General features: G+C 43.8%; 1 protein-coding gene across 3 annotated transcripts in view; it reads left to right on the top strand.

The window, feature by feature from the left end:
• Nucleotides 1-26,848, top strand: part of Itpr2 (inositol 1,4,5-trisphosphate receptor type 2) — a 436,608-nt gene that overhangs the window by 202,599 nt on the left and 207,161 nt on the right. For all 3 annotated transcript variants that reach the window (XM_052719262.1, XM_052719263.1, XM_052719264.1), the window contains 3 exons: nucleotides 1,578-1,703; nucleotides 15,765-15,893; nucleotides 17,467-17,587. In XM_052719262.1, the coding sequence (XP_052575222.1) occupies nucleotides 1,578-1,703; nucleotides 15,765-15,893; nucleotides 17,467-17,587 (376 nt within the window). The remainder of the gene's footprint in view (nucleotides 1-1,577; nucleotides 1,704-15,764; nucleotides 15,894-17,466; nucleotides 17,588-26,848) is intronic.

Genomic DNA, 26,848 nt, shown 5'->3' with positions numbered 1-26,848 from the left:
ACTTGTATTTTCTGGGCATGAAACAGGTGGCTCTTTGGTGAATCAGTCCTTGATTAAAGAGTCTAGAGTGGTGCTGCAGGAGCCCACATTAACCTCCGTGGGTTTATCTTGCTGCACAGAATGTGTGTCTTCCTGAGAACATGCCCACATCCTCTCTCAGTCTCTCTTCCACTTCAGCTTTGATGATTGGTGCAGAATACCTTGCAGAGGATGGTTATCTGCTGGAGAAACCTTTCTATTAGTAAAGGCTCCAGGAACACACAGTGTAATGATTTCTTTCTTTTCTGCTATTATGGTATGTTACAATGAGTTCATAAATGTGTGCTATACTCTAAAGGACATAAAACTGAAAGGAGTCAGGGGAGGTCTCAGTCCCTACTCAAGTAGCCATGCACCATGGCAACACAGTCATGGACCTGAAAGAATATTTATGTGGAATCCTTAACACCCCAGTTCAAGGGTCCTTCATGCCTTGAAGGGCTAAGATGAAATGGCAGAGAGGCTTGGGTGGAGGAGAGGATTATGGGCTTGGTCTTTAATCTGAGGTCCTGGTCTTGGCCATGCCAGACCCCATGTTCAGTTCCTTCTCAGGGCCCTGCCTTTCCTGTGTTCACTGGAGTCATTCCACCTCACGTTTTACTTCTTCAGAGACAAGTTCTCTGGCTGTGTAGATATGGCCACCCACATCTCTAATGGAAAGCTGACCAGTTGACTTTCTTTAGCTCTTATGCCTCCCCCAAGAGCATCAGCTCTAGGAGGATAATGGCTAGGTGTGTTTCCATTATTATTTGAGTACCTCTGTCAGAGCAGATGTCCAGCAAACCATGAGTATCTCAGTCAGAGCAGATATCCAGCAAACCTGTCTCTAGCAAATTCAATAGTCAGGACCTTTATCCATTGTTTTCTAATTGTATGGCTGACTCCATCAGTCACTTAACACTTCCAGCAACCAATTCCTACAGTTTTAAAGTAAAATAATCACTGCATTGGCCTCATAGGATTATTAGAGGATTGCATTCAATAAGATGAGGCATGGGAGGAGCCGAGGGGTTTCATGCATGGCAGATGCTGAGTAAGTGCAGATGCTGAGGAGATGATGGTGGTTGCCTTGCGTGTCTCAGCTCTTCTTAGCCTGTGATCAGTCTCGACATGGGCATATGCCATTGAGGATTTTTTTCTAGACTTCAGTGGAGCAACAGGAAGCCCTTCAGGCAGGAAAGCCTGCCCCGTTCCTTACGGTTCTGACTCAGAGTCCAGGAGCCCCATGGAATGAGTGACATGATTTGTTTTTGTATACAGCCTTTTCTTGGAGACTTTTGAGTTCTTCCTAGTGTCTCAAGGATGCTAGGTTTGCTGTGAGTAAAGCTCCCATTTTCACAGCAACCTCTAGGCATAGGGGAGTGGAATGGTAGACCTTAGGCTTCCTTGGGCCACGGTGGAATAGCTGTTAAAGGAAGAAAGCAGGGAATATGCACGTGTACAAAACAGATTGTACTCTACTATGCAGATGGCATTTCATGTTGTAAACTAGAAGGCGATCAGTGAAGAACTGAACTTTGTGTTTGAAATTTTCACAGGTCAAGATTGCATATGTGAACTTTGTCAATCACTGTTACGTTGACACCGAAGTGGAGATGAAAGAAATCTATACCAGTAACCACATTTGGAAGTTATTTGAGAATTTCTTGGTGGATATGGCAAGGGTAAGTTAAATGCTCTTCATGTGGGCTAAGATCATCAGTATTGATTAGTATTGATTTTGATTAAGCAGTAAATATCTAGATGAAAATTTGCAGTTAAACCAACTACATTTTGATTTAGTCTGTTTTATCCATTAAGTTGTGAATGGGTTCTAGGAGATCATGAGTGACATTTAGCAAGTTAACATAAACGAAATACCCTGTCTGGCGTGTGTGCAGTGACAGGTGACGTGTTTAGCTTCTGCCTTTATAAATGGCCACATTTGTCTGTTAATAAATGGAATTTTAGGAGCCTTGCTACATGGATTAGAGGAAACATTTGGCAGAGGCCATTTTCTATTTAACCTCTTGCCGTGAATGCAATTAAAGCCACAGATGGAGAAGGACTCAAGTGGCCTAGGAGGGACCCTGATCGGGTATCTCATGACCCGTCACAGTCTTCCCTGGCTTTGATAATTTGGTCATCTGGACTTTTCATACATGTTCCCCAGATGACATTCTGCTTTTACTTTGAGCCTGTTTTCTTTTTTAAATTGAGAGGTGGCATATGGCACTAGATGGCATTTATAGATACTGTCTGGTATGTGTCTCTGCTCTGTGGAAATGAGCAAGCAACAAGGAAAGGATGCCATTTACTCTTCCGTGCTTTCTCTCTGGCACGACAAATCATTATCAACACCCAGGGGCCTTTGATTTTACGTTTTTTTTCAAACAAAGCTTCATACCATAGCACAGGTTGACCTGGGGTAACCCAGGCTAGCCTCAAACTCACAGCTATCATCCTGCCTCAGCCCCCCAAGTGTTGGGATGACAAGTGTGGGCCACCATGCCAAGCTCTCTCATTTTAGTTTTAAGAGTGACAAGATGTGAAAGTTGAAGAAGGATTTTCTAGGAAAGGCAGTGTACCCATAGCTCCTTAGACCTCATCCAGGGTAAGGTGACCTGCCCAGTCCCTTGGGCCTTCTTGCTTCCCCCAGGGCTGGTAGTTTATGCAGGCCTCGTCTAGATGTGTTTGAGGATGGGGATTCCCAAAATCTTACAAGAACCCTTGCTCACTGTGTCTGATAGTCCGTGGCCTCTCTTTGACTCTTTCTGGAGGAGGGATGATGAAATGCGTGCACTAGAACCACCACTGTACGCCCAGGCACCTGAGAACACCCCTGGATGACACCGTGGATCCTGCACTCTTTCAGGCCAGGAAGTCCTCCTACTCAGTCAGGGTTTCCAGGCGAAATGTGTTTATTTTGCTTTTGGTGTGGTAGAGTGAGTGAGATCTTCAACAGGTTCAAGTTCATGCATAGTTAGAGCCTTTCTGTTTTACATCATTTTTGTGTGACCAGCTAGAAGTCACTATGTCCTCTCTCAGCTAAATCATAGTTAGAGAAGCCACCCCGTTCTTCCACATTTAGCACGTACCATTTATGCTTGTTGCCACTGACCGGTGGAAAGCATGGCTCGGACCAGCTGTAGGCAGCTCCCAAGTCCTCGAAGCAAAAGATAATTTCAGGGCTGCACGTGCAGGAAGATGTTAAAGAGGTTCCAGAGGAACATCTGTGGAGTTGCTTGGTGCCACGGACTGAGAAAGACCAAGGTCACATCCTCAGCAGTTCAGGCTATAATGCTAAAGTAGAGTTCATTTTCTTAAAACCAAAGAAAGCTAGTGGTAACTCCTGCCCCAGCTACCCCTGGACCCACACACTTTTTCCACCTATGAATTCAGAAGTTGTACACATTTTGTTTTACTGAGTTTGCTTAAGTGGGTGATTATGAAGTATCGTTTATCATGTAAAGGCTTCCAGAGACTTCCTGGAATTCCTGCCTGTCTGCTCCGAGTTGACCGCAGAAGGCTTTGTTCCTCTCGGATTCTTCTCTGTCCTTCAAAGCAGGGCCCTTCTCCAGGGTGGACATAACACCACCTGGCACTTTCCAAAAGAGAAAGTCCAGGGCAGAGGGTCCCTCTGCCCTCTGCAGAAAGGTGAAGAGCCACTGAAAACTTCCACATTCTAGTAACAAAACAACCCAGGTGGCCTTCTGACCAGCTTTCCATGCAGATGACTGAGCCTTGTTCCCCAGAGTCTTGAACTCAGCACTGGGGAGACAAGACATTTGAAACAAGTCTTAGGTGACACCACAGTCAGTCCTGGGACACCCTGAGAGCCACTGCAGTAGGGTCTGGCAGCTGAGAGCAGGAGTGTCAAAGGAATTAGTCAGACCAGGGACCGGATCCAAACTCTGCCTTTCTCTAACTGCCTTACATATATTGGGAAAGGTACTGAAACCATTCTGCCCCTGAGTTGCCTTACAATAAATACATTTCCCCAGGGGCCCTGGAAAGAGCTAGTGAGATAATACACAGTAAGCTCTTAGTACATACTGCACTTTGCAAAGAGCTTGGTGACATTATATCATTATCAGGATTATCACAAGGCTATGAGAAGACTTTTGGGCAGTTTCAGGAGCTTCCCCAAGACCTAAATGATATTGATGACATAATTACATTGAGAATGAGGCAGAAATAGACTCTCCACACAGGCAAGAGCCAGATGCTGTGTTCATGAGTCTGATGAACATTAACCTGGGCTTGCATGATGCTGCATATGCATGAAGCCAGGCATGCATGAAGCCAGGCATGCATGAAACTAGGCATGCATGAAGCCAGACCTTCAGGGCACAAGGATGCGAATGAAGCCAGTTACACATGACATTGGACATGAATTAAGCTGGAAGCTAAATTTGCATGAAGCCAGGTGTCTTAGCTGGAGTTTCTATTGCTGTAAAGGGACACCATGCTGCAGCAACTCTTATAAAGGAAAACATTTAATTGAGACTGGCTTATAGGTCAGAGATTTAGTCCATTATCATCATGGCAGAAAGTATGGAGGCACTTAGGCAGACATGGTGCTGGAGAAGGAGCTAAAAGTTCTACATCCAGATCCACAGGTAGCAGGAAGAGAGAGACACTGGGCCTGGTTTGAGCATTTGAAACCTCAAAGCCCACCCCCAAGTGACACACTTCTTCCAGCAAGGCCACACCTCCTCCAACAAGGTCACACCTCCTCCAACAAGGCCACACCTCCTAATAGTGCCACTCCCTCTGACCCAAGGAAGCCATTTTCATTCAAACCACACGTCGGGTGTGCATGAAACCAGGTAGGCATGGATTCAGGTTTATGTGAAGCCTTATGCAGACATCACTTGATATAAACTGCTGCAGAGGAAAGGCATCAAACTGAGGTGCTAACAGCAAACTTGTAAAACCCTGGAGCAACTGATTAACATCAGAGAGGAGAGAGGAGGAACTAGAGAAGAGCTGTCCTGAAAGTTGGGTTGAGGACACTCAACATGGCGGGAGTGAAAGAAGAGAGTCATCACAGCACGCCGCGTGGTGTCCAGTCTTGGTTCTCAGCGTCTACCTGGATATTGCTAAAAAGATGTCAGTACCATGTTTGGCATGCTTTGGTTTATATTTCTGCACAACTTAAAACGTAAAGATTCTTAAAGTTTTCTGTATTATAGTTTCTACCTTGATTTTGCTTGAGCAGCAACATGGGGCAGTTCAGTTAAGCAAAGATGTAGTGTATACCAGGAGCCACTGATCCTCCGTGCCAGGCCTACTTTGAAATTATAAAGTCGTGAAACTTAGGGAACTTCTAGGTGGCCTCAATTTTGTTCCTGAAGCCCAGATGCATAATTTGCTAGCCAGTTTTCCAGCTTGTTACAGAGTGGGAAGGCTTCTACCCCCGCCCCCAATCTCCAGCAACTTCTCAAATGTAGCCTTCATGTCTTCCAGTGTTTTACCCATTCCTTATACTGATCCTCTTTTGAGTCATGTTTGGTGTGCTGTTTCCACATCTTTGGATTCCCTCTAGCCTGCCTGAGCCTACACAACTGTATTTTGGTAGAAATTTGGAGAAGAGTTTGTCTAAAGAACAAACGAAGTCTCGATGCTAGCAGCCACACAGTGTCCGCCTCTCACCCACGCTTTTCTGTGGTCAACACGGCCAGGTTTGGGTTCTCGGGAAACCCTCTACAGTCACTGCCATTCGTGTCTCCCGCTTTCCTCTTCATGGCCTTCATCCCTCATGAGGGACGAGGACCCATATGTGTGATCCAGTGACACAGCTCAATGGGTAGAGGAGCTTGCTGCCAAGCCTGATGACCTGGAGTTGATCCCTGGAGCACATGTGGAAGGAGAGACCAGACTCTGGCAAGTTGTTTAATAAATTTAAAAATAATTTTAAAAAGACACATAGAAAATCTTTCCTGAAAAATAGCTTTTAATAAGCTGTGTTGTACAGTTTCATGTGTTCATCCTTCTGATGTCCTGATGGAGACAGGGCCCATGAGCTGTAATACAGCACACTGGGGCAGTGGCCAAGCTATTAGACCCAGGGAAAGTTGTTGCTGTCTTTCAGACCATTAATGACAGCCCACTTTGATCTGTGTTCTAATGCAGCTGAAATTGGTGCTTGTGGAGCAGAAATGCTCTCCTTCGTCTTGATAACTGCTTGTTGTTGCAGTCAGGGGACTCAGGTCATTATCAGAAGGCACCTAGAAGGGTGGATGATGATCAGTGTGAGTCTCAGACTGTAGGTGTATTTTTTGAAGATGTTCCCAATTCTGCCATCCCTTTCAAGACCTTACAACGACCAGCTGTACTCTGAGTAATGTTCCGACAGAACAAAATTAGACCAAGAAATAATTTAGGATGTGGGCCCACTCAGTGTCATATCTGTCATCGCTTAACGAGACAGATCAAGATACTGTCTGTGTTTTCAGATAGATCGCTTGGGCCATTCGCTCCCTTTCCTGCTGAGTAGAAGTTTGGAGATAAGGTGGTAGAATGTGTATCTTCTCTAAATCATGCTTGCTCATGGTCCTTGTTAGATAGGATTAAACAGATGTTCTATGATTTTGTTGATTTTTTAAAAAGTTGAATGGGTCATTAATAAGAGGATCATTAATAAGAGAACACTTGAAAGTGTTCTTTCTATGTGGCCCAAGAAGCTAGCATGGCAGGGGACTGAAGACGTGTCTCCTGTGGCTTTTACCCCTCTGTGGCACATTCTGCTCTGCTGTAATTTTACTGATCTAATTATTATGCTGAGTTATAGTGATGACACATGCCTGCACCAGAAGACTATTGGACTGCTCCTGGTAATTGGATGGTTGTTCCTTGCCCTTCACCGTATGCTTTATGCTTCACATCGTCGGCAGTATCCGTCAGTTCTCACCCCTCCCCCATGTGTGTATCTGTTCATGTATGCACGGGTGCATGTGTGAGCAGGTGCATATGTAATGGGTGTGTGGAGGTTAGAGGTCAACCTGGGGTGCCATTCTTCAGAGGTACCATCCATCTTAGTTTTGGGGATGGTTTCTCACTGAGTCTGTCACTGATCCAGCTAGACGCACCGACCCGTAAACAAGCACCCGCCTGTTTCTGCCCCTCAGCACTGAAGTTCATGTGTGTGCCACCATACCAAGCTGCTTTTTTCTCTTTTCTGGGGGCTTGAACTTTAGCCTTTATGCTTGTAAGGCGAGTGCTTTACTGACTGAGCTGCTTCAATCCTTCATTTGTGTCCCCAGGGTCATTCAGTCTGTCTCTGTCACTGTCTCTCTCTCCTACCTTACTGGCCACTCCTCTGTCACTTGACGGACCCTCTGTATATCCGTATGTCCAGATAGTGAGGTATGGCAGACTCAGACCTCAGACCTGATCCCTTCACAGTCCACAGCGATCCCTTCACTGTCCACAGCGATCCCTTCACTGTCCACAGTGATCCCTTCACGGTCCACAGCGAGCTCTTTACTGTCCACAGCGATCCCTTCACGGTCCACAGCGATCCCTTCACAGTCCACAGTGATCCTTCACTGTCCACAGTGATCCCTTCATGGTCCACAGCGAGCTCTTCACTGTCCACAGTGATCCCTTCATGGTCCACAGCGATCCCTTCATGGTCCACAGTGATCCTTCACTGTCCACAGTGATCCTTCACGGTCCACAGTGATCCCTTCATGGTCCACAGTGATCCCTTCACTGTCCACAGGCATTTGCTTCTGGGGATCAGCAACTCTCAGATTTTGATCCCAGGCTGACTGAAGCCTGGGCCCTTCTCTGATGTCTACTCTTGAGTCTAGGTGTTTATATGATGTTTCCTTTTAGTTGTCTGATTTCAATCTCTTTACTCATGCTCTGCTGCAAACCTGCCCCTTCTCAAGTTGTGGGCATCTTAGCAAATGGCAGTCAGCACATGCACTCATCCAGGCAGACATCTTGGCATCGTTTGCAAATACTACTTTGTACCCCCTACATCTGACCCTTCACCAAATGCTGCAGGTTCTAAAATACCATAAATTTGAGGAGTTCTGAACTCTTATGTCACAATTATCCACACCTAGAGGAGGAAGAGGAGGAGGACTGTGTGTGCGAGGGTTGGGTCAGATCACTGCTTTGCCAAGACTCTCCGCGGACTTGTTGCCTTTCCTGGGCATCCTCTTCCTTCTCTGTGCCTCCCTGTTCTCCCAATCTCCTTGCAGCTGGCACTCTGTCCTGTTCACAGTGGCCCCTGTCTGCTTCTCCAGATACTTTCGTTCTAGCATCTCTGCCTTCTGAGAGGCTTGGCCCAGGATCTGCATGCCTTTTCTTTCTCATCTGTTGGATCCTGTTTTAGTTACTACATTTTTTGTTTTTTGTCTCCATGGGCAATATCTGGCATAAAAAACTTAAAGGAGGATTTATTTTAGCTCACAGCATTGGAGGTTCATCTGTTACAGTTGGGAGGGCTTGTGGAGGAGGCAGCTGTCCACATTATGACAGATAAGTTACATGACATATGACTAAGATAAGTCATGGAAGCAGGGAAAGAAAAAGCACAGAGGACAAGAAACAGCCCAGAGTGACCTGCTTCCTCCTCTGGGCCCTACCTCCTACCACCAATTAGAAATGAACCTTTGAACGGATAATTCATATTCGAACTTTAATACTCCTTTCATACCCATCTCACATCACAAGATACATTCAATCCATCTCTGAGAGTCTCCATAGCATTAATAGTTCCAGTGTTATTCAAAAGTCCAAATTCGGAGTTTGCTCTGAGGCCCAAGGACAACTGTAAGCCTGTGACGAGTCAGTGCTGCCTGCTTCCACCGTGGAAGAGTGCACACTTCCATTCCATGAGGTTGGAACAGGAGAGCAGCAAGGAAGGAGTGGCCCGAAGCAAGACTGGAACACAGCAGGGCAAGCAGTGGACCCTGCAGCTGTGTATCTGGTTCAGGGCATGTGGGAGTGTGCTGTGGATTCCCATGTGCCTTCTCTCCTGGTGACTGCCTATGACCTGGTCAACAGATGCTCCTGGTGTCTCTAGAGATGCATGGGTTTCACCCCCACTGCTCCACATGTGGGCATTTCAAGGGCCGCCTGCAGAGACCCTCACTCTGACCCAGGGATGCCTGCCTTCCCAGGCTTTTCTTTGACATCTGGGTGGAAGGCTCCACAGCTCTGTACTTTTGTATTTTTCATGCTCACAAAAATCGGCATCATATGGTTGTGGTCAGGGCCTGCCATCAGCTTGAGCAATAGCCAGGGGAGTGTGGATTGGGAGTACAGTGGCCTCATAGTGCCCAGATGTCTGGGTGTGGTAAAAGCTGGGTGAACAGCCTTATGGATGGCTTGGTGTTCTCAGGTGTCCTAGTAGCTCCTGTCTTAAGGGAGTCTTGTAAACTTGTTTCCACATGTACATCCTTGAGCTGGTGATAGATGGGCTCTCTATGACTTCCTGACATCCCTCAAGATAGCATTGTCCCCATGCAAAGCACAGAGCATTTTAAAAAATGATCTTGTCTACATTTCTCTCTCTCTGTTGTTGTGTGAAATACTCTGAGAAAAGCAACAAAGAGCTTATTGTGCCATACTGGTCCAGCTGGATAGTCAGTCATGGCAGGGAAGGTGTGTCTGTGGCAGGGAAGGTGTGTCTGTGGCAGGGAAGGTGTGGCCGTTTCAGGGAAGTTGTGGTGGCTGGGAAGATGTGACAGTGGTGTCTGGGAAGGCATGGTGGAAGGAGCAGGAAGCTGCTGGTCACATGGCACTCACACTCAGGAAACAGTGAACAGGAAGGAGACAGCTATAAAGAAGGCCCAAGTCTTATCCTCCATGACCTCTTCCTCCACTGAATCTTTAACTTCTAAAGGTCCCACAAGGAAGAGCACCACAGCAGGGGACCGCGTATTCAGACCTGTGAGCCCCTGGGATGTCTCTCATTCGGACCACCCTGGGTTCTCCTGTCCCTTGCCCCACTTTAAGTTGCTCCTTTTCTCACCAAAGTACATGCTTTTCAAATCTTTCTGCTTTTCACTGCAACCAACACAGGCGGGGACAGCTGTGCACAGCCCTGCTGAGACCAACACAGACGGGAACAGCTGTGCACAGCCCTGCTGAGACCAACACAGACGGGAACAGCTGTGCACAGCCCTGCTACAACCAACACAGGCGGGGACAGCTGTGCACAGCCCTGCTACAACCAACACAGGCAGGGACAGCTGTGCACAGCCTTGCTGAGACCAACACAGGCGGGGACAGCTGTGCACAGCCCTGCTGAGACCAACACAGGCGGGGACAGCTGTGCACAGCCCTGCTGAGACCAACACAGGCGGGGACAGCTGTGCACAGCCCTGCTGAGACCAACACAGGCGGGGACAGCTGTGCACAGCCCTGCTGAGACCAACACAGGCAGGGACAGCTGTGCACAGCCCTGCTGCCAACGTCTACTCCTTTACACACTGAAGGGAGGATTATTTTGGCTCTTAGTTTCAGGGGGTTCAATTCCCGTGGCAGGACGGCATGGCAGGCAGAGCAGCTCTCATTGCGTGCTCAGGAAAACGTCGAGGGAAAGCATGTGCTTGTGCCGTTCTCCCGTTCCTTCTCTATCCTACCAGGCTCCGGCCTGCGGCATGATGCCATCCGCACACTCCAGGAGCAAATACTCTAAACGAGTCAGCGAGAAAGCAGAAGCAGCTGTGCAGTGTGCCGTGCTGATCAATACTGCAGAGCTGGGGTTTGATAGGTTTAAATTGCTCACTCATAACAGAACACGTGACTGGGATGGTTACGTGAAAAAATATTGTCCTGTAAACAATGTGTGCTAGTTGACACAAAACTTGAAATATCTATACGTCTAGGGAATCTTAAGTAAATGCCTGTAGTTCAGCCTGTAGGCATGTCTGTCGGGCATTCTCTTGATTAATGATTGAGGTAGAAGGGCCCAGCTCACTGTGGTTGATGCCACCTGTGGGCAGGTGGTCCTGGGTTCTATAAGAAAGCAGACTGAGCAAGCCATGGAGAGAAAGCCAGTAAGCAGCACTCCTCCATGGCCTCTGCATCAGCTCACACCTCCTGATTCCTGCCTTGAGTTCTGACTTCCCTTCATAATAGACTGTGACCTCCAAGATGATATAAACCCTTTCCTCCCCAAGTTGCCTTTGGTCATGATCTTTATCACAGAGATAGAAAGTGAACCAAGGAACTGTAACACAAATTTTAAAAGGTCTTATTAATAAAAAAAACCTGGGAGCCAAGTATTGTGGTGAATGCTGAAAGATCAGAGAAGCAGAACAAGCCACAGCTAACCTCACCTCACCAACTCCTCATCGGATTCCATGAATCTTCAGACTGAAAGCTTCTGAGTCCTCCCCCAAATGGATCTCAGCTGAAATTTTTTTGAACTGACACTGTTCAAAAGCCTAAAAGCTAAAAAGCCTCTAGTTCCTGGTCCTTACTCCTTATATAGCGTTCTGCTTCCTGCCATCACTTCCTGGGATTAAAGCATGTGTCTTTCCCAAGTAGGACGTGAGATCTCAAGTGCTGGGATTAAAGGCGTGTGTCACCATGCCCGGCTGTTTCCAGTGTGGCCTTGAACTCACAGAGATCCAGATGGATCTCTGCGTCCGGAATGCTAGGATTAAAGGCGTGTGCTACCACTGCCTAACCTCTATGCTTAAAATACTGACTGTTCTGTTCTCTGACCCCAAGATAAGTTTATTGGGGTACACAATATATCAACCACAAAGGAACAATGTAAGGAATATGAAATAAAATAATTTTAGGTGTCATTAAACTGACTGAAATAATTATAAATTGCAGGTATAGCAGTTAATCCCAGCAGGAAACACAAGGCCCATTCTAGAGGTGTGGGTGGGTCAAAGGGTGTGAGAAGGGATTCAGAAAGCCCTGGAGCCTGTGCAGGGAAATGAGATGCAGGCAGAGTGGAGTGGGTCTCTTCTCTCTGTAACTGGCCACACCCCCAGTTAGCTGAACCCAACCCCAGCATGGAGGCAGGAGCTAGCTGCTGTTAACAGGACTGTCCCATGTATCCACAGATAATCCAGCCATTGCATTACAGATTCATTTCAGAGGATCAGCTGAGCATGCAGTGTGGAACTGTCTCCACACCCTCATCTGACAATTTTCACTTTGAAAAACAAGCCACAGATATGAAAGTGAAATCAGTGCTATTGTGTAATTCTTTATAATATCCAACATATGTGAATAAAGTAAAGAAAACCACATAAAAACTAGCAGGAAAGGGATAACTAAAAAAATCATTTGTAATTTTTAAAATGTGGACCTCAGACTAATTTCAAAAATAGATTCAAGCATGATGGTGCATTGAAATGATCCAAGTAATACAGGCTTTTCCAGGGAGAGGCCGGGTAATGGCAGCCCATGGGCATGTTTTATAGTAACAGTCTTAGGTCATTAATATATGCAAACAGATTGAAACTTAAAAAAATACATCTCGTACATAAAATAGATCATTTGATGTGATGTTGTTTTGAGCCACTTCCAACCTTAGTTTTTATTAAAGAGGCAATAAAAGTAAACTTTAAAATTGGATAAAGAACGTTGACACTATTATTATTATATAGTCATTATTATTACCTTTCTTTCTTTTTTTTTTTTTTTTGGTTTTTCGAGACAGGGTTTCTCTGTGTAGCTTTGCGCCTTTCCTGGGACTCACTTGGTAGCCCAGGCTGGCCTCGAACTCACAGAGATCCACCTGCCTCTGCCTCCCAGAGTGCTGGGATTAAAGGCATGCGCCACCACCGCCCGGCTATTATCTTTCTTTTTTTCCTTCGTCCTTCCTTCCTTCCTTCCTTCCTTCCTTCCTTCCTTCCTTCCTTTCTTTTTTTCCTTCTTGATAAGTCTTTTAAAGTTTTAACAAGAAAAGAGGCTTGGTTACTTCAGTGGGACCAGTGTAGGATGTAAAGTGAGAATGTTGCTATTAATATCTTGGAGAGTAATAGGTCCTTATGGCTTGGCAAACACTGGCTTTCATTACCCAGGCTTTTGAGTAAAGCCTTGTCTAGGTAATGTTCATTAATCTACTCACTCAAAAGGAAATCTCTGGGTGGTGCTTTGCCAGTGCCCAATTCCAAGCAATACAGCACAAAGTACAGGAAGTCCAGTGAGAGACCCCTCCCCACCCTGCACGGGCTGTGCCTGGACACAGGCCCTGGGGGCTGATGTGTGAGTGTTGGTCTGCCACCTGCTCAAAAAAAGGGAAGTTTTAGCCCTCAGGAAAGTTCCGTCTTTGAAGACACCAAAAGAAGGCAAATCCTAACTGATGCCTATCCTGGGAAAATCAGTTTGATATTAGCTCTGAGACCATGTTAGATTTCAATCCTCAGTGTGGCCCACAAATACAGCCTAACCTAAACAAAATGAAAGGAAGAGTCATCTGTCGGACTTATTTATCTCAGAGGCATTCACAGTACCTCTCTCTCATACACAGTTTCACTTTGTGTAGTCACATGTTAGAGGCTAAAAAAATAAGAGATGGAAAATTCCAGAAATGATGGTTCATATTTAAATTCTGAGGAGTGTGATGCTGTCCCATGTCTTCTGGTTCAGGATGTGTATCATCTCTTTGTCTAACCTTTCCGTGGTATACTGCCCACCTGTTAGTGACATCATAGGCCTCTTGTTACTAGATTAACTGTCAAAGTACTGCAGTGACTGTGTCCAGGTAATCCTCGATTTACTTAATCGTAGGCCCCAAACCCAAGAGTGATGGTGATGGAAGCTCATGGGTACCAAAAAAAGATCTGTATGGTGCTTCTTGTAAGTGGAAAGATGAAGAGAGAGAGAGAGAGAGAGAGAGAGAGAGAGAGAGAGAGAGAGAGAGAGAGAGAGAGAGAGGAAGAAAACATTCACTTACATTTACTGTTATTGTAATGTAATTTTAAAATATATGATGAAAACATATGTGTATATACATGATTTGGTACTTTGCAGTCAGGGAATATAGCTTCTGTGGATGGGGAATGTACTGTTTTGAACATCTTGTTCATACAAGAGATCTTACTTGCTGGGACAGTGACAGAATTCCAAAATTAGACACATTTATTCCCTGTAAATCATACAGTTTTCTCCAATAGCCTGACAATGTTAGTTACCAAACCCCTCAGGTTTGTCCTGAGAATATTGTATCAGCGTGTGTCATTTCTAGAGGAAGAGAAAAAGAACTCCACAGATGGAAAGCAGTTTAGGACACAACACGGCTCCTCCCCTCCACACATCTAACTCTGGGATTAACAGTCCCCTTCTCCAAGCCAGAAGCTCTGAAACACATGTTTTGAGAAGGGAAGTTTTCTCTTTCATGAATTTGTGTGAAAAGTTTTAGAGCAGTACCAAATTAAACCACATTCACTTGTTCTTTGATGAAGCACCTTATTGAAAAGTCAGAACTCACAGAAAAGTTTGGGTTGCCCAAGGACATCTGGAGCACATGGCTGCCATCCCCGGTCTTTCCCCTTTGTCCACATTTGTTTTCTTTGTCTGCCTCGGTTTCCAGTCTTTCCTCACACCCTCCTCTCCCCCTCTCTTCTTCTTGTGTCCATCTTTCCTGTGTGTTTTCAATCACGACTCTTCAGCTTTCGCAATGTGTCTGCCTGACTTTTGGAAATACAGTTTGGCAAAAGGCCTCATTTAGTCAGACATAAGGCTCGTCCCCAGCTCCAGGACTGGTCTTGCCCTCAGCCTGCCCTGCGAAGGCCCTGTGGATAAGTAAGTGTGGGAAGGAGTTAGATTTTTTTTTCCATTTTCCTCCTGAATTAGTCGCTTTTCTTATTTCTGTGATCAAACTCCTGAGAAGACACTTGTGGGAGCTTACTTCAGCTCACAGTTGGAGGGTACAGTCTAGGGGAGGTGAAGGGATGACCACAGGTGACTACCAATTGGCAGACCTGTGTGGTTGGTTGGGGCTCCTCCCCTCATACCTTGACCAAACAGGAAGCAGAGAAAAGACGGGAAGTGGGTGGGGCTTTTAACTTCATTGCCCAGATCTCAGTGAATGAATCACTTCCTCCAGCAAGGTTCTACTTCACAGGCATATCTGACCCACGGCCACTGGGCTACAATCCACAGAAGACAGCTGAGAACACAAAATTCATAAGCTTACTTAAAACATTATGAGATTTTTTTTTGTAAGTTGATAGCATGGATGGGATGTGTAGGATAAACTTTATAGATGACAGTAACAAAAGGCACACGTTATTCAAAATGGCACCACTGGCTGGGGACAAGTGTTTGAACCCATGGGCCCATAGAGGACATTCCATGTGCGAATCTCAAAACCTCTCAGATGGCACCCGTGGCCTCTTCACTGGGCCCAGGTACTTTAAGGGAAAATGCATATCGACACATGTCACCACGAACTCTTCACATTTCTTTGTGCTCACAATGGCTCTTAACTCTTTGGCTTCTTCCCAGGGAGTGGAAGACGCTTTCATCAAGTCTGTGGACCAAGAGAGGTTGGCGTGCGAAAACAAAAGAGCAAGTTAACACAGGGCCTGGAGGAGTGAAGGAGCAGTGGAGGCTGAAATGCTAGAGAGGCTTGCAGGGGTCACTGCCACAGACTGACGTTTTAGTGGATTTGGACACAAGTTTTTCCATCTGAAGCTGCTTTACAAATCACAGGATTGGTGGCTATGGGGAAATCTTGTAGGGTAACTTTTAGAAGGTTCCACTACCAACTTATAATGCAGAGACATGTTTTGCTTTCTCTCCAGGTCTGTAACACCACCACAGACAGGAAACATGCAGACACCTTCCTGGAGAGATGTGTGACGGAGTCAGTCATGAACATCGTCAGCGGCTTCTTCAACTCACCCTTTTCAGACAACAGTACCAGCCTCCAGGTAGCTGGGCCCAGTGCCAGAGAAGCTGTAATCTGGCTCGGATGTCCTCTTGGACACTCTGGATAATCACTTGTCTCTTGTATTACTTAGCATTATGCCCTTTCTGACTTGACCAAACTTTAGCATTAACTTATTCATAATAACACAGAGGAATGGGTTTCATGGTGACGTTTTTATGTGTATGCATTGTTACATTTTCTCACACCCTCTGCTCTCCTCTCTTCTTTTGGTCCCAATGTTTCCTGTGTGTTTTCATTTGTTTCAGTGTTTCTTAGCTTTTGCAATTTTGCCTGTTCTGATTCACTTTGAAATTTACATTTTAGCAAACAATCCAAGTTTATACATTATTTAATCAGATTAAAAGACCAGAGACAAACCCCCATGTCCTCCCAACCCCCTCTCCACTTGCAGATCTCTCCCCAAACCCCAACTTCATTTTACGTCGAGAGACCTCCTCCTAAAATGAAGTCATTTTCTTCTAAGCACTATGAGATATTTCACATCTGTATGTGGAGGGCCAAGTGTTGAAATAATGGCTGATTGTTCAGATGGGTAGGCACCTGGACCAGCTGCCACATGTTAGTAATTTATCCTATAAGTTGGCATATTAAGATTTTCTAGTCTTCATAAATACTTAAAAATATTTTCACTTTTCAACCTTAAATATCCACAGATGAGGAAACAGCCAAAGACATTACAACATATTTGTAGGGTATTTTACTAAAAATTGTGTTCCAAAAGAAAATTAATAGCTAAGAAAAATGATTCTCAATTAGCATAACACCACAGAATTGCATTCAATGTCATCTAGTTTGTCTGTGTGAAGAACACAAATGTTCAACCCTATGTGTCTGTGAGTTCCCACCTGCAGACCGTGCCAGCTTCAGGCAACAACATCAGCAAACCTCGTATTGAAGGTTCTGTGTAGCTTTTGGTCTTTAGTCTCTAAGTGCAGACAACAGCGCTTTACACAGTACTTACATTTTATTAGGAATTATAAGTTGGATACACAGATACACACGGATTGCTGCATGTCTGAGGTTTGATGTCTCTTTTGGTGTCTGTTGGCGTGAGGGATAACATCTTGAAGATGTTGATCTTGGCTTTCTCTCTACTGAATGTGGTAGTGGGCCCCTGCAGGGTCAGAGACAGGTGGACCCTGCGGCTTAGTGGCCTGTCAGGTCTAGCCAAAACTTCGGGATCAGTGAGAGACCCTGCTTGCCAAAGTAAGGTGGAGGATGGATGGCAGAGGAAGATAGCTGAGGTCAGCCTCTGGCTTACACACACGCATGCACACACACACACACACACACACACACACACACACACACACACACACTAGTGAAAACACAAATGACTGATTTTCTGTAGTGCCTGGCATGTTTCCTCTCATGCTATTGGCATACAGACATTTTGTGGAGTCAGGTCCTTACGAGTGGCATCGAAGCACACAACACTGTGTGGCACTTTGCTTTTTGGTCCTGTCTGATAAGGTGTAGCTCTGCTCCCTCCTTAGGCATGTTAGGGTCCATGGCATAGTGACACAGAGTGACTACTTTCCTTCCGTTTTCAGACCCACCAGCCAGTCTTTATCCAGCTGCTGCAGTCTGCCTTCAGAATTTATAACTGCACCTGGCCCAATCCAGCCCAGAAAGCCTCAGTGGAGTCCTGCATCAGAGCGCTGGCTGAAGTGGGTAAGTCGGGGGTTTGGTTTGACTCAGTTACACATTTCCTGGAGCAACTGGACTTGCGGCTAAGAGCTTCACAAGCAGCTTTCCAGTGTAGAACCTTACAAAGAAATAAGCCAGGCTTCAAATATGGTTTAGTGAGATTTTGTAAGAATGGCTTAACTAGTTATCTTCCTTTAAATTGTGGAATCATTTTATTTATTAATAAGGCCTGATGTTGTTAATAACTTTTTATGGCAATAGACATTTTTGAGGTTTTTTTTTAGCACTTTAATTTGTGTGAAATTTGCATCACTCAAAAGCCTGTTATACACTGAAGGCTTCAAGATTATAATTGAAGTGGAGGCAAGGGATTTAAACTAAGGGCAACGGAGTGTAAGAGTTCTCATAGATGCCCACTCCGTATAAAGTTATGCTTGTTCGTAGTTCTGTAGTAATTATTGTATAAAATTTTTGTGTATAACAGGTGTGTTTATGCATATTATGTGTGTGTGAATGCAGACACATGCATGTGTGGCACACATATCAAGGTCAGAGGACAACCTCAAAGCTATTCCTTGCCTTCAGCTTTATTTGAGACAGTCTCCTTGTTGTTTTCTCCGTATGCAGGCCCATAGCTTCTCCTTTCTCTGCCTCCTACCTCACTGTAGCAGTGCTGGGATTACATCTCACTGTAGGGGTGCTGTGGTTACATCTCACTGTAGCAGTGCTGGGATTACATCTCACTGCAGGAGTGCTGGGATTACATCTCACTGTAGCAGTGCTGGGATTACATCTCACTGTAGCAGTGCTGGGATTACATCTCACTGCAGGAGTGCTGGGATTACATCTCACTGTAGGACTGCTGGGATTACATCTCACTGTAGCAGTGCTGGGATTACATCTCACTGTAGCAGTGCTGGGATTATATCTCATTGTAACAGTGCTGAGATTATATCTCACTGTAGCAGTGCTGAGGTTACATCTCACTGTAGGACTGCTGGGATTACATTCACTGTAGCAGTGCTGGGATTGCAGATACACACCACTGAATCTGGCTTTATGTGGGTCATGGAGACTCAAATTCCAGTTCTCAAGCTTGCACCATATGCACTTACCCACTAAGCCATCTTCCCAGTCTTTGTGTAGATTAATTATGGATGGAGGGGAGGATAGAGAACAAATACAGGCTTGGATGGACAGATAATAATAATAATAATAATAATAATAATAATAATAATAATAATAATAATAAAAATAATAATAATAATAATGGAAAATCAAGAGGCATGTGGCCATTCCTGGTGATTCCATAGTTTCATTGTCATGGTCATGGTCCTGGCCACTGTTAATGTTTATTGAGCATATGCCATGAACAAGGCCAGCTCTTTTACACCTTTAACCTTTAATAGGTTCTTTGATTATTTATAGTTCACAGTTCAGGAAACCATTATCTTTGCTAGTCATTTAGTATATGCTTAGTAAGTATGTGATAGACAATCAATGATTTAGCTAATTATGACCATTAAAGTATTTTTAGTCTTTATCTAATCTGCAATCTGACCTAAGAGATTTTATATTATTAACAAAACTTAATGGTGGCACCAATTTTAAGGAAATAAGAAATCAGATATAGTCTAGGAATATCAATTGAGGACTACTACAGCTAATAGTAATATAGTTGCCTAGGGAATTAGTTTTAAATAAGAATTCTACTTATAAATATGTGGAATAATAATTATAAATAAAATCTCTACTATGCTTGCTTCTTTGGCACACATGCCCTCGTGCCTGGGCACCCCTCTGAAGTCCTGCCCTGGATTGCAGAGCACTGAAGCTCTCTTACCCTCCTCCCCTCCTGCCTGGGGTCCTGGTCCACCTGTTGCTGGGGACGGGATTTTCTTCCTCAGTCTGTGTGCAGGTGCTCGGGCCCTCTAGTCCTCTCATATTTCTTAAGTGAATGCTTAAGCATTTAATGTATTATAATTAATAATATAATAAGTTATCTGTATTTCTTAAGTTAATGTTTAGGCATTTAATGTTGTCACTGGTATAGTAAGTGATATGTTTTCCACACCGTGCTTATGGTTTTGTTTTGATCTGAGCCTCTGGCTCTATCCTGGGTCACTCTGTTGAGTGAAGACCTTCACCTATACCTCCTGAGCCTGGCTGTCCCTGGCCCTGTGACCTCCTCTCTCTCAAAGTCTGACTGTCCTGTGCATCAGCCCTCCTGTCCAGACTTTCAGCTCCTTTCTGGGCTCCAGTGCTCTGGGCCATAGCTGCTTTCCATACCTTACGTCACTGTCATTGTGCTCCTCCTGAGGTGTTCAGACCTGAGAGGCTCTGCAGGGAGGAAACACACAGGGAAGGGGAGACTCCAGCACACAGTGTGTGAAAGATAAAGTTGTATATGACTCTCTAATCTTTATTTAAAAAGATACACATAGCACAATGTTCAAAGGTATTTATGTAAAATACTAACAACTCCAAGTGCTAGAATGATCAGTGAGCCTTTTTATTTGCTGATGCTTTGACATAATTTCCAAGTTTTAATAATATACTGCTTTCCAAATTATAATACAGTAGTAAAAGGGTTTTTTTTGACCAAATTAGGAATTATATCAATCATTAAAAGGAATCATCTAAAGGAAAAGCAAGTAGTGTTAACTTTCACACAGCTCACAGCCTTTCTTCCAGATTATAATTCTAGATTTTATTTCCTTCTTTCCCTTCCTCTCTTCTTCCTCTTTTAGTGCTCCACAAATGCAATGCGAGCTGATACCACTTGGCCCTACCCAGCACTTAGAGGGAGTGCTGGACAGAGAAATTGCAGACAGAGTCAGGCATGGGAGCAGGGTCCACCTGTAATCCTAGCTACATGGGAGGGTGACCAGGAAGATTACAAATTCAAGGAGACACAGAGAGCCCCTGTTGCAAACCAACTAATTAATGAAGGATGAATGAATGAATGGATGAATGGATGAATGGATGGATGAATGAATGGATGGATGGATGAATGAGAGCTGGAGAACTCCATGTGTGCTTACTGTCTAAACTCGAACTTAGAGATATTTAGTGTGTAGCCAGATCAATTCTTTCATGGCAAGATAGCAGAGCTTTGAGCTTAAAAAAATCACCAAAAAATACACTAGCCTAAATATGTCTTTATTTTTAAGACTTCATTTTCTGCACTAGCCAAAAGTGAACGGTTTTTCAGAAAAACTTGGTTCCTTTTTGTGTGCTAAATGAACACACACGTGTGATAAGAAGTCTAAAAATGATTTTATACAAATGTGCAGCCAAGGAAATGGCGAGAGTGATGCTTCGGTGTGCCGTCTCAGTTTTCCCTCCACGAGGCTGACTTACATCTCCTTCTTCTGTTGGCTTCTCTGGCTTACGTTTTACACCCACTGCCTGTGGAGGTACACCCGTAGTCCCATCATTTGTGAAGTAGAGAAAGGCAGGAAGATCAGGAGGTTAAGTCAAGCCTAGACTATATATTATGGGCTACATGAAACCCTGTCTCAAACAACAAAATATTTTTGTTAAAGTTTCTCTGTGAAAGCCATTTTTTCCTTCATCCCCACAATGGGCTCTCCTCCTCCTCCCGCTGCTCGCACTTCCTTGTGGTCTGTATTTGATCCTAGCTTATGCCATCACAAGCATAAAGATGGCTCAGCAGTTAAGAGTGTGTCATGCAGAGGACCTGGGTACCACTCCCAGGACCCACATCTAGTAGCTCTCAACAGCTTGCAACTCCAGCTTCAGGGGATCAGATGTCCTCTTCTGGCCCTATGGACACTGCACTAACGTACAAACTCAGATAGACACACACAAAAACTGTAGTTAAAAATAAAATAAATTCTAAAAAAAGACATTCATAGGGAGCTGATGTCATATAATATCACGTACTATGCCATTGTCATATTATCACATATCACATTATTATATTATATATCATATTATATATCATGTCATATCATCATGTATCATATTATAGCATTATCATATATCATTTCATTTATATTGTTGTATCATATCACACCATCATATTGTAGCATATCATTCAATAATTTATAATATCTTCATTGTTTCATATCATATTGTCATGTTTATTATATCATCATATATAATTCAATCATATCATGTCATATATTATACTATTTCATACTGTCATATACTACTATCACATTATATTGTCATATATTGTATATTGTATCATCATCCCATATATCACCTCATCATATTATATCATATCATATATCATCATGTATCATATGTCAATCTATCATATAATTTCATTTTGTATCATTGTATCACATCACACTATTGTATTGTAGTATATCATTCAATAATTATATAATCATGCCTTCATATTGGATCACACCAATTATCATTTATTATATTATTATATATATCATTTAATTATAGGTATATCATCATGGCATTATATAACCATATCATTTCAAATTGTCATCATATTACATTATATCATATATCACATATTATACCATCATATATGTCACCTCATCATATCATATATCACCATATCATATATCATCACCATCAATCAAATGCTCATGTAATACAGTATCATGTCACATCATATTATATACCATCCTGTCATATTATCATGCCATTATACCATGCCATCATATCATTCAATTATATCATGATATCATCATGTTATCATATTACATGTATCATGTCATATCATCATATTATATATTATCAAAATATGCATATCATATAATTTCATATTACCATATCATCCTATACTATCATACCATCATCATATTACCATCTCACATCATGCCTTATAGTCAGAGCATATCTTCATATCATATCATATATCCATACATTATATCATTTCATACTGTCATATCATAGCCCATCAAACCATCATTGTATACCATATCACATCATGCCATGTTAACATATCTTCCTAGTTTCTATTCAGTCATAGTTAAGTCATATGTAAACATATCTTCATATCATAAGATATCTTTTCCTTCCTTCTTCTTAGCACTTTTTAAAATCTCTTCTCACTTTACTGTTTTCCTCATTCAAAATGGAGACTGGAAACAGGGACTTTGATGTATTTGTCCGTAGGGCCTGGAAATCTGTTTCTGATAAACAAGGTAATAAATATATTTGTGACTTTCTCACTGTGACAGAACACTTGAGAAAAACAACTGAGGGCAGAAAGGGTGGGGTATGTCTTTGCCTGATATTTTAAGTGTTCAGTCCATTGTGGTGGGAACAGCACATGACAAGTGTGTCTCTAGCTGTGGCCACGGGAACATGAGGCAGCTGGTCACATTACCCATAGCCAGGAAGCAGAGAGAGATGAATGCTCAGCTCACCTCCTTTTTATTCAGTTGGGAACCCCAAGCTGACAGGCTGTGCCACCTTGTTCAGGGTGGGTCTGTCCTTGGTTAAACATCTCTGGAAACAACCCCAAAGACACCCACAAGTGTCTGCTAGTGTTCCTAAGTCCTGTTAACAATGAGATGTTAACCATCACAGTAGGTGTGTTATTGACTTATGGTAGTCTGTGGACTACGGTGACATTATCTTGGTTAGTATCAAAAGGCAAATGACAACAAATTTGAGCTAAAGGTCAAATTAACCTGTGTGCGGTTCTAGGGTCAGGCATCTCTTGAACAGGATGACTATTTCTATGATTTGAGCAAAGGCTGGGGCTTCACAGACAGAAAAGGACTGAGGAAGGCAGAGGGACACACCGCGGACCAGCTGTTCCAGCTGTTTCCAAGTTTCTTTCTGTACAATGGGAAACAGACAGGATAGCCATAGTGTGTCATGGTTGGTTGCTGGGACTCTCCCATCGTTCTTGGAAACTGACCTGTTTCTGAGCCCAGTCAACACCCGCTCTGGATAGGTCAGGTCTCCTGAGACATCAGGCAGTCTACAAGAGTGGCCTCCTGTGAAGTTCAGCCCTGATTGTTTAATGCTTCCTCATGATCTGGAAGGTATTATTGTAGCTGAGGTAAATCCACTCTATTAAACATATTTCCTGCTCCCAGTGAATTTCTAGGGTGTTAGAGGTAGATAAAACATGTAAAGAAAGCAGAAACAAGTGTAAGGCTAAGTGCCTTATTTGTTAGAAAATTCTAGAGCCTTCATGGCACTCAGAGCACATGGATAGTCTGTGATATTTGCAGCAATAAAGTGCAGGATGCAGAGAAATGAATAGCATCTCCATGGCTCAATATCCTTTGTGTGGTGCTAGCCCAACCTCACCCAACTTTTAAACATCTAATGTTTGCAGTCATCTCTAGTGTGAAGGAATAAAGTTAATTAATGCCTGTGAGTAGACTTTCTGTGTTATGAAAACTGCTATCCCGTGGGTACTGGTGACCCACCAGCAATGTTAGAGAATGCCGTTCTCCTTAACATCGTGTTTGGATTCTGTCAGCCTTAATAAAAATACTGTTAGAGTTTTAATGTGTTTTTCTCTGCTATGCGTGAGGAAGAAAATACTCCACGTGATTGAGCCGTTGGTATTTCCTTTTCTGTGACTAGCCCCTCCTGTGATTTGAGTTCAACTCCTACACATTAAGAAATGAGCTCTTGGACTATTTGCTAACCAGTTTTCTTCAATTTTCATTAGAATTTTTATTTTATTTTCTAGCAGAAGGAATTTATAATTCCTCTGGGGCTTTTTAGTTCATGTAAGTGTTTGCATGTGTTCCTGTGTGAGCAGGTGTGTGTAGGTCAAAGGGTAACTTGTCTTTTGAAGAGGTTCTCCATTGGTCTATAACTTGCCAAGTAGGTTAGGCAGGGGTCCAGGACCCCTTAGCCCAGGGGTCCTCCTGTCTCTGTCTCCTGAGTGTTGGGGTTCTGCGTGCACCCCGCCATGCTTGGCTTGTTCTGGCCGATGGAACTCAGGCACTCATGCTTGGAAAGCAATGAGCCTTGCTGCCTAAGCTGTTATCCAAACCCACTTCTTTTTAGGTTTAATTTCATTTTCAGAATAGCTTCTGTCAATCTGAGGTGCTGCTTAATTCTCAGAGAATTTTCATATTTTGATTTGTCTGCATCTTTTGGGTGTTACTGTTAAAAGCTGTGTGCTCTCTGGAGATGAGCATGGTGGGCTATGCCTTAACCTCTGTACTCAGGAGACTGAGGCCATAAAGATTGCGAGTTGTTCCTGTCTACAGAGAGGAAGATGGAGAAAGGGGAAGAGATGGAAGAAGGGAGGGAGGGAGGGGGAGAGGGAAGGGGAGAGGGAGGGAGATGCTTTGAGATACCTAGAATACATTTACTTACAGCTTTCGTGGTGTGGACTCAACTTTATCTTTCCAGATGACTAGTCAGACCTCTGAGTCTCATTCTTGAGTGACCATAAGAAGAACAGCGTTGTTCAAGTAGAGGATTAATGAGTTGTCCATGTAGTGGAGTTGAGTTCCACACAGGAAGTGTGGTCTATGTGTCCATACATTCAGTGTTCTCCCTATTTAAAAACTCCAGTGAAGTACTTGCAAGGGGTCCTGAGTTCAGTCTCTAAAGCCATATAAAAAGTCTTGACACTGTGGCACATGCCTGTTATCGCAGCACCGGGGAGGCAGAGACCTCTGGGTCCCTGGGGCTTACTGGCCAGCCAGCCTGGCCTATTGCAGCTTTCCAGGCTAGTGAGAGACTGCCTACAAAAAGGAGGTGGAGTCTGAGGAAATGCAGACAAAGTTGTCTTCTGGCCTCTGCACACACATGTGCACACACACACACACATGTGCACACACACACATGTGCACACACACACGTGCGCGCGCGCACACACACACACACACACACACACACACACACACACACACACACACACACACACACGTGTTTGGAGTTACCACAGGATTTGGGCGTGCTGGAGAAAAAGTGCAGCTCCTGCCCACATCTTCATCCCACAGCTCCAGCTGTTCTGGTTCTGATGGGCCGACAGCCAGCCTCATTTTTCTAATTAATGCTCATTCTTTCTGCTCTCCTCTCCCCATCCTGTCAGTGTGTACATCTAAGCATTTTCTTCTGTGGCACCTATCACGGAGCTATATGTGTTTTCAGAGGGTCTGGTCTGGCAGATACCATCAGTGACTCCAGCTAATTAAAAACAGCCACATAACACACAATATTTAATGAATTATAATTAGAAGTTGATTTTTATTACATCTTAAAGCCCCTGAAAAGACTTGTCATATCCATGAAATTTTTGGGATTTATAAGCCTAATTAGGAGGTTAGCCATGTAAAAATGCCTGTGAATGAAGGTCGCTCATTTTTGAGAAGTCATTTTCTCTAGGCCGAGGTCCCCCAAAGCAAAATGCATGGGCAGCAGCCCTCTCCTCTCCCACTCATTCGTTAGGGACTTGGAGGCCTGTCCTCTGATGACATGTCCTTAACAAGGCAGTAGTTCTGACTTAGAGGCAAAAGAGGAAAACTTCTTTATAAGAACTTTAATATGGCCCTTACTACATGCTGCAGGTGTGAAGGATGGCTGGGCTTAGCAGGTTTATTAGCTGATTGTTACTGTTAACTGTGGGGATTTGCCCTGCTGTGTAGACACTAAGATCCTGGAATGTTTCTCACTTGATGACATTTAACTCAGTCTCGATCATGGTTTTGACTGGACAATGCTGTTTTCATAGTTAACGCTCTTGTGAACAGGATAAAACAAATGCTTTTCCTAACCCCAGTGCTCCATTCCGACCCCCACCACGCATGCCTTTTAAACAACCTGTGGAAATCTAGCTCAGCATTTTTTGTTTTGATTTCAAATCAATTTCTGTATTATTTTGACAGATCAGAGAATCTACTTCAGGGCATGTTTGTAGAGTTTGTTTATTTTTAATTTAATTTGTTGTTGTCTTGAGGTACTGGGAGTTGAACCAAGAGATTGTGCATGCTGGGCATGTGTCCTACCACTGAGATGTATTCCCAACCCTTACAGTGTTTGTTCATTGTTGTGTGAACGCATAGCTTATTTTTAACTCAAATGTGTTTTGCTCAATTGCAGGGTTAATCTTCTTTCACAGTTTCAAAGTCATAATTTAACCGTAGGATACAGTTTACATCTAGGCCCGGGAAAGTTGTGTATGTTACCTGGAGTTCATATTGTACAGTTCATGTCAAGATAGAACACTAGGTTAAAAGTAGTCATATAGATTGAGAAACAGAAAAATGTTAACACTTTAGGATGGAGTTTCTTCAGCTTTCTCTCCATGTGCCACCATAGAAGAATACGTGGATCAGCAACTCACAGGTGGATCCTGGGTGGGTG

The sequence above is a fragment of the Peromyscus californicus genome, unplaced genomic scaffold, assembly GCF_007827085.1.
Source record: "Peromyscus californicus insignis strain IS unplaced genomic scaffold, ASM782708v3 Scaffold_6__1_contigs__length_162567912, whole genome shotgun sequence".
Classification (NCBI taxonomy): domain Eukaryota; kingdom Metazoa; phylum Chordata; class Mammalia; order Rodentia; family Cricetidae; genus Peromyscus; species Peromyscus californicus.
Note: the sequence above shows the minus strand (reverse complement) of the source record. Positions and strands in the feature narration are given on the sequence as shown.